At 38.3% G+C, this 15827-nt stretch overlaps 1 protein-coding gene across 1 annotated transcript; it reads left to right on the top strand.

Annotated features, from left to right (window-relative positions):
- Positions 1–2134: 2134 nt before the first annotated feature.
- LOC107889970 (uncharacterized) lies at positions 2135–3147 on the top strand. The gene is made up of 2 exons (XM_016814503.1): positions 2135–2284; positions 2755–3147. Exons 1-2 carry the CDS (start codon positions 2135–2137, stop codon positions 3145–3147), a joined length of 543 nt encoding a protein of 180 aa, XP_016669992.1.
- Positions 3148–15827: the final 12680 nt, after the last annotated feature.

Consider the following 15827-nt stretch of genomic DNA (forward strand, 5'->3'; position numbering starts at 1 on the left):
TTACAGTTCCATTGAAAGTCCAAGGGACAATATTTTTGGCTGATCTGATGGAACTTTCGTTTGGGGAGTTCGACTTGATTTTGGGTATGGACTGGCTGATGAAGCATCATGTAAGTCAGTATTATGCCGAAAAGAGGGTGGTTCTGAGGACCCTGTATTGTGTCGAAAAGAGGGTGGTTCTGAGGACTGAAGAGAATAATGAGATAGTCGTGATTGGGGAATGACGGAATTATCTAAGTAATATGATATCTTCGATGGTAGCAAAGAAGCTGATGAGGAAAGGATATGAGGCGTTTTTGGCCTACATCAGTGCTTTTAATTCTATGGGCTTATTGGCCAAGGACATCCATGCTGTGAAGGACTTTCCAGATGTTTTTCCAGAGAAACTACCAGGACTGCCTCCGGGCAGTGAGGTAGAATTCGGGATTGAGTTGATTCCCGGTACAGCTCTGTGTCTATCGCCCCTTACCGAATGGCACCGAAGGAGGTGACGGAACTTAAGGCTCAGATTCAGGAGCTGTTGGATCGTGGGTTTGTTCGTCCTAGTGTGTCTCCATGGGGAGCACCGGTTCTATTTGTGAAGAAGAAGGATGGTACGATCAGGATTTGTATCGATTATCGTTAGTTGAATAAGTTGACGATCAAGAATAAATACCCACTTCCAAGGATAGATGATTTATTCGATCAGTTCAGATGAGCTTTAGTGTTTTCTAAGGTTGATCTACGCTCAGGCTACCATCAGTTAACAATAAAGGAGGTCGATGTGCATAAGACGGCATTTAGGACTCGGTATGGCCATTACAAGTTCCTAGTTATGCCCTTTGGGTTAACTAATGCACAGCAACATTCATGGACTTGATGAACCGTGTGTTCCAGCCCTACTTAGACCAGTTCGTGGTGGTGTTCATCAACGAAATTTTGGTGTATTCTAAGTCTAAGGACGAGCACGACGAGCATTTAAGAGTGGTTCTACAGATTCTTCGGGAGAAACAGCTATATGCGAAGTTTAGTAAGTGTGAATTCTGGCTTAGAGAAGTGACATTTCTGGGACATGTAGTTTCTGCAGAGGGGATTAGAGTGGATCCTCGAAAGGTTGAGGCTGTGTTGGGTTGAAAACAGCTGAAGAGCGTATCGAAGGTTTGCATTATTCTGGGTTTGGCAGGTTATTACCAACACTTCATAGAAGGGTTCTCGCTGATCGCAGCGCCATTGACTAAGCTACTGCGTAAGGGGGTTCCCTTTTTTTAGAAGGACACTCAGCAAGAGAGCTTTGAAAAGCTCAAGACAATTTTGACTCAGGCTCTAGTTTTGATACAACCTGAGTCTGGCAAGGATTTCGTGGTTTACAGTGATGCATCAAATGTGGGTTTGGGTTGCATCTTGATGTAGGATGGTAAAGTGGTCGCGTATGTATCTCGTCAGCTGAAGACTCACGAGGCTAATTATCCGAAGCATGATTTGGAGTTGGCAGCGGTGGTTTTTGCTCTTAAGATCTGGGGGCATTACTTGTACGGCGAGAAGCGTATCATCTACACTAATCATAAAAGCCTCAAGTATCTCCTCACTCTGAAGGAGTTAAATCTTAGGCAGCATTAATAGGTGGACTGCTTAAGGATTACGACTGCAGTATTGAGTATCATCCTGGTAAAGCCAATGTGGTGGCAGGTGCGTTAAGTCATAGGGTGATGACCGATTTGAGAGTGATGTTCACTAGACAGAGTCTTTATGATGATGGAAGTCTTCTGGCTGAGTTGTAGGTTAAGTCGACGTGATTGGATAGAATTAAGGATAAGCAGTTGGGGGATAAGTCTCTTGAGTTGCGATTTCGTCAGGTTGAGGCTGGTTCTACCATTGATTTTAGGATTGACAGTGATGGGGTGTTACGTTTCCGAGATAGGATTTGTGTACCTAATGATGAGGATTTGAGGTTGTTGATTCTAAGGGAGGCGCATAGTAGCCCTTACGCTATGCATCCTGGTGGCAACAAAATTAGGGATCTTTAAGAGTTGAAACATGAGGTGATGGCTTTGTTGCTCATTGTTTGACTTGCCAGCAGGTTAAGGCTGAGCATCAGTTACCTTCGGGTTTGCTTCAGCCAGTAAGGATACGAATGTGGAAATAGGAGCGAGTAACGATGGACTTCGTTAGTGGGTTACTCCTAACTCCTACTAAAAAGGATTCTGTTTGGGTTGTTGTGGATCAGTTGACCAAGTCTGCACATTTCATCCTTGTTAGGATAGGCTTCTCTCTACAGAAATTGGCCAAGTTGTATATTTCTGAGATAGTGAGACTGCATGGGGTACCTGTCTCGATCATTTCTGATAAGGATCCTCATTTCACGTCTCGATTTTAGGGAAAGCTTCATGAGGCTTTGGGTTCTCTTTTTGACTTCAGTACTACTTTTCATCCTCAGACAGATGGACAGTCGGAGAGGGTAATTCAGATATTGGAGGACATGTTGAGGGGTTGCGTAATAGATTTTCGAGGCAGTTGGGAGGAGTTCTTGCCTTTAGCTGAGTTCGCTTACAACAACAGTTATCAGTCTAGTATACAGATGGCACCATATGAGGCACTTTATGGTCGTAAGTGTCGCACTCCTTTGTGCTGGACTGAGTTAGGTGAGCGGCATGTTCTGGGTCCAGAGTTGGTTTCGGAGATTAAGGATAAGGTTCATTTTATTCGTGACCGATTGAAAGCGTGAATTTGAAAAGAAAGGACATCGAGTATTCTGTGGGAGACGTGGTTTTTCTTAAGGTATCGCCATGGAAGAAGCATCTGAGATTTGGTCGTAAGGATAAGCTGAGTCCTCGATTTATTGGGCCGTACCGGATTCTAAAGCGAGTGGGGTCAGTCGCATATCAGTTGGAGCTACCTCTAGAGTTGGATCGTATTCATGACGTATTCCACGTATCAATGTTGAGACGATATCACTTTGATTCTACTCACATTGTGCCTGTGGAGGAGATTGAGGTTAGACCAGCTCTGACATTCGAGGAGGAGCCGATTCAGATTTTGGATTGCGACATTAAGGTACTGCGTAGGAAGTCTATTCCCTTAATGAAGGTGCTGTGGCGGAATCATAGCATTGAGGAGGCTACTTGGGAGCCAGAGGATTTGATGCGTCAGCAATATCCTCACCTTTTCTGATCAAGTAAAATTCGAGGATGAATTTTCTTTAAGGGGGTAGAGTTGAAACGCCCCAAATTTTTTATTTTCGGCTCTTTGCGATTTTCAGGCTTGGAAGTGTCTGAATTTGTGGTTCGTGTTATTTTGGCTTAAATGTAAGTTGGGTTAAGTAATTATGAGCTTTGGGGTGTGTTTGAGAGGTCCTAAGTTCAGGCTGTAACTTAGGCTAAATTTGGGTTTTTAATTGAATTAAGTTTGACTTAAGGTCAGTGGGCTTATAAGGAATTGTTGGTAAAAATTTAACAGAATGGGTCTGCTGGTCTAGTGGTTAAGTGGCAAGGGATTACGCTCAGGGTTAGGGGTTCGATTCCCTGCAGTGGCGTTAGTATTATTTTTGCTGCAAGTTTCAGTAAACGTTGGGCTTCATTAAAATTCTGAGTTGTGGGCTTTAAAGGAAAAACCTAGGGTTATCTTTTTGTTCCTCCTTTTTGGAAAAATAGTTTTTACTTGTCGTCTTCTCTTTTCCCCAAAAATTCCCTTTGCGGCCAAAATTTCCTTTTCTCCTTCTCCGCTCCATTTGTTTATCTTTCCCTTTCGTTTGGCTTGGTGCTTTGCTATTAGATTTCGTTGAATCGATAAGTATCGCTTTATGTAAGTTAAGTATTTTCTGTTGGAGATTGTTAAGAGAGGTTTTGGTTGTTGTTTAGGGGGGATTCAAGGATCTGTGGATCATTAATCAGGGTTCTAAATAGCAAGGAAATACCATTCTTTATCGAAGGTAAGTAGATCTTGGGTTTCGGGTTTTATCCAATCTTAGGTAAATTGATTTAAGTGACTGATTTAGGCTTGATTTTTTCAATCTTAGGCTTTGGAGTGCTCGTGGTTGGATTTGCAGCGGAAACAAACTAGGTGTGTACTCCGATTGCACAGAAAACGAGTTTCGGCAAAAGCCAAAAAACCAGTCTATCGACGCCAACGGACGTGTGGTCTGCCCATATGGTAGCTTGCGTCACGAGACACAGGCGTGTGACAGACGAGCCAGGCCATGCGCGCACCACACGGGGGCGACGGACAAGGGCGTGTGAGGCTGGCAAGGCTGTGTACGACGCACGAGCTCGACCATTTGGGTTGTATAGGCCGCACGGGCATGTGGGTCACACGGGTGAACCACACGGGCGTGTGGGTCTTAGGCTAGGCCGTGTGATCCACACAGACAAGGCTAATTTGAGCCGTATGGGCCACACGGGCGTGTGAGCCCAATTTTCCTAAAATGTTCTGTAAGGTTGCGTGGGTCACTTAAGTCAATTGTGACCTGCCTGTAGGGACGGTAAGCGTTATTTAAACCCCATACTATGAATGATTACTGTGTTGTATGTAAAGCATGTTAGAATAAGCATGTATATCTGCCTGATTTCATATATTTGTTCTGCTATGATATGATCTGTTTTCTGTATATAAGCATGCCACGATATTTATGATGCATTGCATTGGTTGGGTTGTTGTGAAGAGAAGGAAGTCTGAGAGGCAATTAGCCTATTATCGGGCAGCTACACTGCATATATCTGTTATGTACTGTTTTACAGTACCACTTGGTGTGTATGGCTAGATGGGTCGATTTTATCCCCATACTTGGTGTGTAGGGCTGGGTAGGTTGATTTTATCCCCACATGGTGTGTTGGGTTGGACGGAGATGGTGTGCAGGGTTGGTGGGCATGATTTATGTTCTCTGATATCTGATCTGATCTGCATGCTATATTTGTATGGCTAGGCCGAATATCTATATTCTGTTATCTGTTTGTATGCATGTTGTTTGTAGGGATGTACACACTGAGTTTGCGAAAACTCAACCCTTTATTTATTCTATGTGAGGAAATCCTCGGCAGTAGATGGATCGGTGTGGCGGAGGGCTCAATGGTGACCACTGTTGGACATTTATCGATTTTTGAGTAACATTCTATTTTGTCTGCTTTATTCTAAATATTTATTTTTGGGATTAAAATGTCTTGAACTTGAACTATTTTTAAGTTTATTTCAGGATTTGAAACTATTAAGCTATTGATTAATGAATTAATGGTGTTTTAGTTTCTGCGATAATGAAATGTGTTCACCTAATAATTGGATTGGAGATTTTATGACTTAGTAATGATAATGAACTGAATGATTTTTAACTTGCTAAGATTTTCTAAAAACTCTCTCATGTGACGCCGCCAAATTCGGCAATAACGTCTAGGTCGGGTTTGGGGTGTTACACTGTGTGTCCCCTACACCTTAATTTCGAGAAACAAAATGCTCAGAATTGGGCACATAGGTAGAGACACAGGCGTGTGTCTCAGCCGTGTTTGCCACACAATCCCTATGGAGATGTTACTCTTTTTACTTACTTATCACTTGATAACGATTTTGTATATTTGCACATTCCGTCGCAAACCAACAGGGAATTCTCAAAAATGATCAGAAGATTGAGTTTATGTTTTTGAGCTATTTTAATGCCCGAAAATGAAAATAAACCATACAATCATAGTGAACAAGTTGAATGGTGAAATATTAAATATAGTTTCTCAAAAAATTTATTAGTGGTAAAATTGTCATAATTTTACTGGGAGTAAAATTTGGATGAGAAAACTATTAAATAAAAATATTGAAGTTTATTTTACGAAATAGAAAAACAAAATCAGGTTGGATCAAATTAAAAAGTATTGGGTCGAAAAGTCCAGAAAGTACTCATAATTAGACCTGATATGAGAGAGGCCCAAAATCCTCTCATGGAATATGAAAGGCCAGTAACCCTAGTAGGAATACTAGGGGTGTGTCGCCCATCCTAATCCTACTCTAAGTAGGGAGTGTTTTTTCTATTTGAAATAAACTTTTCTAATTCAATAGGTGTTCTACCTTCTCTCCCTATAAATACATGATACCAGTAGGGTTATTTACAAAACTTTAAGGTATCATTATTCTACCCGAAAATAAAGAGACTTTTATTTTCTAAGAATTAAATATATTTTTCGAAATAATGATTCTGTCAATTTCTATTTGAGAAGAGAATTTTCGATTTCACTCCAAAAGAAAAGAAAATTATTTCTACTTTATGTGTTTAATTTGATTTGATCGAGCCTACACTCCAGGCAATTTATGATACAAGAATATCAAAGAAGATCATCTGGTTGCAAGTCGAGAACGAGAAGGATCTGTCTATCCAGAAACACAGGTATGATTTTGGTTTAGGGTTTATTGCTATAAATATCACAAGTCGGGTCAGTTTTTGAAATTTTTATTTTCCGTTGTGCAAGTTCAAACTAGAATTTTTTTCCAATACAATCTCCTTTAAAGACCAACCCATTTGAAGCTCATTGGGATCACTTGAAGACTTAGTTGCTCTTTTTTTTTCTTTTTTGCCTAATCTTTCAATGGCTCAATTAAGAAGCTTATTTAAGCCCAAGTTAATTTGTTTTCTTGTAAATTTGATCTATCCATAACTCCCATAAAGCTAGCCAAATTCACATAGTCTTTTTTTTTTCCTCATATAAGTTTCTTAGGAAGAAAGAGATACCTTTTATAGCTATCTACATTTTTAGGCTACATTTCAAGGATTTTTTTCTTAGCCATCCACATTTTCTAGGCTAGTTTTTAGAAATTTGTTTCTCTTTTTTTCCAACTCCCTTCTTGTATAAAAAGAGGTAGCTACCCACCATAAAGGGCACCCAACTTTGATTTGAATAAATGTACTCTTTAAATTCTCCTTTGCAAGAAATATTTTCTTATTTGTTTTAAAAGAGTTTTCAACTCAATCATCTTCAAGATTATTGGTGGGAGTTCTTCATCCTTCAGTTTGTCAAGTTATCTAGCTTTGAGGGTCGATTAATGCCATTACTGGAGTTTATTGAAGCTTTTTCTTCAAGAGGTTCTATTGGATATTTTTCTACCTCATCTTGTTATCATCATTTTTATCATCCTTTCATTTTCCTTCTCTCCTTATTTACTCTTATTTTTTTATTTTTAAATTGTTCCTAACTTATTATCATTGAATTTCATATTCAAGAATTCATATTAGCCTCATCTTTTTGGAGAACAAGATTCAAGAGTTTTGGCAAACAGATCAACAAGGTTGCCCACCGATGCGATTTTGACTACATCTACTATTTCATCAACTATCACCTTTCTTAAAATATAATATTAGAGATCAATGTGTTTTGCATTTTTATGATGTTTGGTCTCTCTAATAGTACCTATACTAGAAACTAATTTGAGATGAATTAAGAACATTCGAAACCATGTAGCTTTTTGGTTACTTTCGAAGTAATCACATATTTTAGCACCCATGGTTAAATTAAAAAAAAATTTGCTTGACACTCTTCCAAACATGACCCCATCGCCTAGGTCAAACATACAACCCAAGGTCGATTTCCTCACATCTCTACAATTTTGGAAATCTGAACCCATATATCTAAGGGGCATTAGGTCCCCCCAAAATATACTAGCATATAACCTCTCATTCTTCATAAATACTTAAGTATGTGCTTCAATGCTTGCAAATGTATATGTCCAAGATTCATCGAATACCAACACATTATTCTAATTGCAAAATAGATATCTAGACATGTTCAAATAATTGCACACATAAGGCTTCCTACCATCGAAGTGTGTATGAAAGCTTTATCGTATGCTTTGTTGTTTCTTTCCTCTTAATACATTCTTCCAAAGAAAGATAAAACCATGATGCAAAAAGTTATGCCCTTTTCTTTGCGTCAGTCATTGCAAAATATTCTGGAATCTTATCAATGTATAAAACTATCAAATCACTAGTATCACTGCCTTATAGATTGAGTCAACTTATACAACAATTTGTCCAAATTCAAATCTAATAAAGGAATGCTTCACAATAGTAAACAATATCTCATTATAGTCAATTTCTTCTTTTTGAGTGTGTGACAGCCTTAATTTGACCCTAGTCGGAAAGTGGTTTCGGGACCACAAAACCGAGTCATAAAAAATAATTAATTGCTCTATTCTATGCTTATTGTATGTGTACATGCATGTGTGAAACTTTCATGCTTTAATTTTGTCATTTGTATGTGAAATTATTAAATAGGACTTATGTGAAATAATTGTGAAAGGTGATAGGTAAAATTAAAAGTGGTCTATTAATGCATGTCATAAAAAGTTTGGACTTGCATGTCAAATATCTATTTTTTGATTATGGTGGCCGGCCATAATGATGGTTGACGGTAAATATATGTTTATTTAAGTATTATAATAAGAAATGGCATTATGTTGAAATAATAAATAATTAGTAAAATAAGGTAAAGATAATAAAAATTAAGGGATGCTCATCTTTCTTTCTTCATTGCCGAAATTGAGAAAGAAAAATGAAAAATAAATTGAAGAAGAAACCAAGGCATTCGGCCATGGCTATCCCAAATTAAAGGTATGCATTCTGATTTTTATTTTAATTGATTATGATATTAAATTGATAAGTGCATAATTTAGTTAACCCATGGTTTAAATGCATGAGTCCTTGAACATATAACCATTCAGCAAGTTGATAAATTTGTGTTAATTTGAGGAGTTTTTGGAAGATGTTATTTATATGTTAAAGTAACTTAAATGAATAAGTTGAATTCATTGTTTGGAGGTATGAATTGTAGTTGCCGTATGTATATATATACATATGCACTTTGGAAAGAAAATTTTGTGTTATTTGAGTTTATATATATATATGTGCATTCGGTCATTGGGGGTAATAAGATGAATTTAAAATGTTGTGGTTTGTTTTTAAGGTTGGTTAAATGGTTGTGGTCATTGCCGAATACTTTTTTGTTAGGGGAAAATAGGATTAAGCATCGGTTCGATGAGCTAAATATATATATATATTCGGCTATATAGATTTGATGTGTACTTCAAAATATAATAAGCCTTAAGAGATTGTGTTTGTGTATGTGAACTAGATGTTTAATGGATATTCGGCTAAAAGGGTAATTTGTTAAGTCATAGGAATTGTGGTGATATACATTCGGTCATTAGGGTTATATGTACTTTGGTCATGTGAGTTATGTATTAAGTAAGTTATTTCTTCGAAATGTATATTCAGTCATTGTTTAGCATGGGTGAAACCTATGTGCAATTTGCTACAATTGATCATGGAATGGAAATTGTATAATAAAGCTAAGTTTGAGTGGTTAGGGCCGAATGTGGAATATGAGATATTAAGGCATGTTGTGATTATATATATGTGTATATACGTGATTGTGCATAAAATGAGTAATTGATTAAATTGTGTTAGTCACACATAAGTATATATATGCCTTATGTAAGTACCTTGTGACATAGAGACATTCGGTTATACATATATATTATATAAATAAATTCGTGTAAATAATAAGCATGATATCGAGTCATGGCACATTTTATTAAACATAAATTGCATTGAAATTATATGATTTGTCAAATGTGACTATTAAAGAATTAAAGTTGAGTAAGTAATTAAACAAATTCATTTGTTCAAATTTAAAGCTCAAGAGCAAAGAAGAACTAAATCAGAGAAGGGAAAGGAGAAAGCAATCGAGTAGCCTATCCGCAACTGTTCAAAACATCCGAGGTAAGTCTTTGAGTAATGGAACTTAGTTTATGATTTGATAAAATCATTATATATAAGCATAATATATAATTTGTAACCTAATGGTTCTACTTGAATTAAGTAGTGAGATAAATAATTTGTGCATATGACTTGTAGCCGAATGGTTATAGAAAACATGTTAGATAGCGAAACGAAGTCGTGTTCTTGTATATGGCTATTGAGCCGAAAGTGGAATGGTTGATCAGCATGTTGTGCTTGTGCTCTAGTAATGTAAATGAAATGCTAATGTACTATGATATATATATGTGTGTACACGATAATTGAGGATTTCAACAGGCTAACCCCCGTAGGCCTTGTGTGAGATTTATATCCGGGCTAAGTCCCGAAGGCATTCGTGCTGGTGTTATATCCGGGCTAAGTCCCGAAGGCATTCGTGCTGGTGTTATATCCGAGCTAAATCCCGAAGGCATTCGTACTGGTGTTATATCCGGGCTAAGTCCCGAAGGCAATTATGTTGGAAATGTGTGATCTTGCTGTAATAATTCAAATTAATGGGCTCACAACCCTAAGATGGTCAGGTATGTACCGCATATACGTTGTAAAATTTGATTTGGTTTAAATTGTGATTATTCATTTGGATTGTGCTCTGTCAGTCATTGCTTATGGTTGTATGAAATCTATAATTTATTCAGGATACATGAATTTTGATTCAAGTGAAAATATGTTAAGATTGGCTCTGAGCATGTGAGTATATTGGTTGAAGTGTGAAGTAACATGAATATGTGAATATGCGTATATGTATTTATTGAGCCTTGAAATTGAATTAGATGTATTCGGTCAAATAATGAAGTTGGTTGAATAAAAAAAAAAGAAGTTATCTACTTGATATGAAATGGTGTTTAAGGAATAATTTAGAATGACTTGCATGGACAATAGTAGTATATTTAGTCATGTTATATTCGGTCAAAGAAAAGATGATAAGCATTATGAATGCTATGCTTTAATTTTAAATGATTTCATTACTTAAAACTTACTACGCATAGAAATGCTTACTTTGTTGCCCTTAATCCTCTGTTTTATAGATCTCGTTCGTTAGCTACGGTCTCGGGGATCTCAAAGTCGAAGTCGTCCACACTATCTAAGCATATTCGGTACTCTAGTAGTTAAACTTTGATAATGGCATGTATAGGCTTGACTTTTTGTTGTTAAATAAGTATCTTTTTGATGATGTATATATGTATAGCCATGCGAAAATGGCTTGTTAAGTTACTATATGTGTTCCACTTAATTAATGTGAATGTGTGGTTGATATTCGATTAAAGTTTTCAATGTTTTGATGTGAATTGAACTTAAGAATTAATCAATATACCCATTATCTTAATATGACTCTTTTGTATATTGTAAGTGTGCCAACGGGAGTTATTCTAATAAAGTTAACTGAAATTTTGTGCTTGTATGGTAATACTCTTTAACCCTCCGGCGACGGGTATGGGTTAGGGGTGTTACATTTTATTGGTATCAGAGCTACGATTTAGTCGATTCTAGGACTAACGTAGCATATATGAGTCTAGCTATACATGCCATTAAGTGTTAATACGATAGTGTGATGATTTCTGACAGTTAAAAATGTGTGTTCGTATAGTAATGGATCCCGATCCCGATCGAGCGGTAGCTGATGATGTTGAGAGTGTAGCGTCTGCTCCCACACACGGGACCGTGCCGATAGACTCTCAACCTAATGCAAGCAATCAAAATGATGAGGCTAGACAAACCTTTTATAATGTGATGAATGATTGGTTCAACCAATACATTCGGACAAATATGGCTGCTCCACAACCCCCACTTTCAACAAATACACCCCCTGCACCTATGATACCTCCGGTGATTGATCACATGAGGATGAATAAGCCCCCGATAGACAGAATTCGAAAGCACGGGGCTACTGAATTTAAAGCTACAGATAGTGGTGATGCCGAGCAAGCTGAATTTTGGTTGGACAATACTATCCGAGTATTCGATGAACTATCTTGCACACCTGATGAATGCCAAAAATGTGCCATATCTCTCCTACGTGATTCTGCCTATTATTGGTGGAATAAATTGGTTTCTGTTATGCCCAAAAAACGGGTGATGTGGGAATTCTTCCAGACTGAGTTTCGAAAAAAGTATATCAGTCAGAGGTTCATCGATCAGAAACAAAAAGAATTTCTTGAGCTTAAACTGGGTTCCATGTCAGTTACTGATTATGAACGAAAGTTTGTCAGTCTTAGTAGATATGCTCGGGAATGTGGATCGTCTGAGGCTATTATGTGTAAACATTTTGAAGATGGGCTGAACGAAGATATAAAAATGTTTGTTGGCATTCTTGAAATACGAGAGTTCGTAGTACTTGTTGAGCGAGCTTGCAAAGCTGAAGACCTTAGTAAAGAGAAAAAGAAAGCTGATGTTGGAGCTGGAGAGTTTCATAAAAGATCTTCGAGAAAGCCTTTTCAGCAATCATCGAAGAAATTTTGAGATGATTCGGGTCGATCTAAGAACACTTCGAGCTTTTCCAGACGAGACCGTGATCGACCTCCTATGAGTACTCAAGCCACTTCAGTTGCCAGTGTTGGAAATGATCTTCGGGATAGGACCGAGTACAAGTTTTGTAGAGAATGGCATTTGGGGAGTTGTAGATTTCATGATCGCTCCTGTTATAGATGCGGATCATCCGACCACTTCATCAAAGACTACCCGAGATTGTCAGAGCAAAATGTGAATCAGAGTGGGAAACCGAGTACTGCTACAGCTCGAGGTAGACCACCTAGGAATACGGGGAATGCTAGTGGCGATCAGAAAGGGTCTAGAGATGCTACGACCAGATCCAAGGCTCGTGCTCCTGCTAGAGCTTATGCTATACGCGCACGCGAGGATGTTTCTTCACCTGATGTTATTACCGGTACTTTCACTCTCTTTGATACTGATGTGATTGCATTGATTGACCCTAGTTCTACTCATTCATATGTATGTGAGACTTTAGCATTCAGTAAGACTCTACCTATTGAGTCTACTGAGTTCATGATTCGAGTGTCGAACCTCTTGGGTCGATATGTGCTAGTCGACAAAGTGTGCAGGAAATGTCCCCTGATAATTCGAGGTTCCTGTTTTCCGGCCAATTTGATGCTTTTACCGTTTAATGAATTTGATGTTATTCTCGATATAGATTGGTTGACCGTGCATGATGCAGTTGTGAATTGCAAAAGAAAGACTATTGATTTGAGATGTACAAATGATGAGATAATCCGAGTTGAGTCTACTGATATGAACGGGTTACCAGCAGTAATATCCTCGATGTTGGCTTAGAAATATGTAAAAAAGGGTGTGAAGCATATCTTGCGTACGTATTTGATAGTAAAGAATCAGAAAAAAAGCTTGAATCAGTACTAGTGGTTTGTGAGCATCCAGATGTTTTTCCCGAGGAATTACTAGGGTTACCACCTATTCGAGAGGTAGAGTTCGGTATTGAACTTGTACCTGGGACTACACCAATTTCGATAGCTCCATACCGTATGGCACCAACGGAATTGAAGGAATTGAAAACTCAGTTGCAAGCGTTGACGGATAGAGGTTTCGCTCGACCGAGTTTCTCACCTTGAGGTGCACCAGTATTGTTTGTGAAAAAGAAAGATGGAACCATGAGAATGTGCATCGACTATCGACAATTAAATAAAGTGACAATAAAGAACAAATATCCGTTACCGCGTATTGATGATTTGTTTGATCAACTGAAGGGAGCATCAGTGTTTTCAAAGATAGATTTGAGATCGGGTTATTATTAGTTGCGAGTTCGAGACTCAGATTGCCTAAAACTGCTTTCAGAACGAGATACGGTCACTACGAGTTCTTAGTGATACTGTTTGGGCTCACTAATGCCCCTGCGATATTTAAGGACTTGATGAATCAGATCTTCAAACAGTATTTGGACCGATTTGTAGTTGTGTTTATGGATGACATTTTGATCTATTCGCGAGATGAAACCAAACATGCCGAGCACTTGAGATTAGTGCTGCAGATTTTACGGGACAAGCAGTTATATGCTAAGTTCAGTAAATGTGAGTTCTGGTTGAGAGAAGTTAGCTTTTTGGGGCATGTGGTATCCGCATTGGGTATTCGTGTTGATCCGAGTAAAATATCAGCCATACTTGATTGGCCTCCTAGAAATGTTACTGAAGTTTGGAGCTTTTTGGGACTTGCCGGTTACTACAGACGGTTTGTAAAGGGTTTCTCGATGATAGCCACACCAATGACGAAGCTACTTCAGAAAGATGTTAAGTTCGAATGGTCAGAAAAGTGCCAGAAAAGTTTCGACCAACTGAAAACCTATTTGACTGAAGCTCCAGTGTTAGTGCAGCCTAAATCCGGTAAAGAGTTTGTCATTTACAGTGATGCGTCCTTAAATGGACTGGGTTGTGTATTGATGCAAGAAGGTTGAGTTGTAGCTTATGCTTCGAGGCAATTGAAGCCACATGAGAAAAACTATCCGACCCATGATCTCGAATTAGCTGCCATCGTATTTGCTTTGAAAATATGGCGACACTACTTGTTTGGAAAGAGGTGTCATGTATATTCAGATCACAAAAGCCTCAAATATTTGATGACTCAAAGAGATTTGAATCTGAGACAAAGATGTTGGCTTGAATTATTGAAAGATTACGAGCTTGTCATTGACTATCACCCGGGAAAGGCTAACGTTGTTGCCAATGCTTTAAGTCGCAAGTCACTGTTTGCTTTGCAAGCGATGAATGTACACTTGTCTGTTTCATCCGATAATATGTTAGTAGCAGAATTAAAAGCCAAACCGTTATTGATTCATCAAATATGTGAAACTCAGAAAGTCGATGATGAATTGGTTCCTAAACGAGCTGAATGTGTTTCGAATGTGGATTCAAAGTTTCAAATTGACGATAATGATTGTTTGAGGTTCAGAGGTCGATTGTGTGTTCCAAGAAATTCGAAACTTATTTTGATGATTTTGAGTGAGGCTCATAGTAGCCGAATGTCAGTTCACCCGGGTAGTACGAAAATGTACAACGATCTAAAATGTCAGTATTGGTGGCAAGGTATGAAACGAGACATTTTCGACTTTGTCTCGAAATGTTTGATATGTCAACAAGTGAAAGCGGAACATCAAGTGCCTTCGGGATTACTTCAGCCGATCATGATACCCGAATGGAAATGGGATCGAGTCACGATGGATTTTGTATCTGGGTTGCCATTGTCGTCGAGCAAGAAGGATGCGATCTGGGTTGTTATTGATAGACTGACAAAATCGGCTCATTTTATTCCCGTACATATAGATTATTCACTTGACAAGCTAGCTGAATTGTATGTTTCTCAGATTGTAAGGTTACACGGGGTACCTATTTCTATTGTGTCGGATAGAGATCCGAGGTTCACATCGCGATTCTAGAAGAAATTGCAAGAAGCACTGGGTACCAAGTTGCATTTTAGCACCGCTTTTCATCCCCAGACTGATGGTCAATCTGAGCGGATCATTCAGATACTCGAGGATATGTTGAGATGTTGCACCCTTGAGTTTAGTGGTTCATGGGAACGGTATTTTCCTTTGATTGAATTTGCTTACAACAATAGTTTTCAATCAAGCATTAAGATGGCACCTTACGAGGCTTTGTATGGTCGTAAATGCCGTACACCGTTGTTTTGGACTGAGCTTAGTGAAAGTAAAATCTTTGGGGTTGATTTGATTAAAGATGCTGAGCAGAAAGTAAAAGTAATCCGTGAAAGTCTGAAAGCAGCTTCAGATCGTCAGAAGTCGTATGCGGATTTAAAACAAAAAGCCATTGAATATCAGGTCGGAGACAAGGTGTTCCTTAAAGTTTCACAATGGAAAAAGGTGCTCAGATTTGGTCGTAAGGGCAAATTGAGTCCGAGGTTCATCGGGCCGTATGAAATATCCGAACGAGTTGGGCCGGTCGCATACAGATTGATTTTACCCCCTGAGCTTGAAAGGATTCACAACGTCTTTCATGTTTCGTTGCTTCGACGTTATAGATCCTATCCATCGCACATAATTAATCCATCAGAGATCGAGATTCAATCTAATTTGAGTTACGAAGAAGAACTGGTTCGT

The sequence above is a fragment of the Gossypium hirsutum genome, chromosome A09 (assembly GCF_007990345.1).
Source record: "Gossypium hirsutum isolate 1008001.06 chromosome A09, Gossypium_hirsutum_v2.1, whole genome shotgun sequence".
NCBI classification, from domain to species: Eukaryota; Viridiplantae; Streptophyta; class Magnoliopsida; order Malvales; family Malvaceae; genus Gossypium; species Gossypium hirsutum.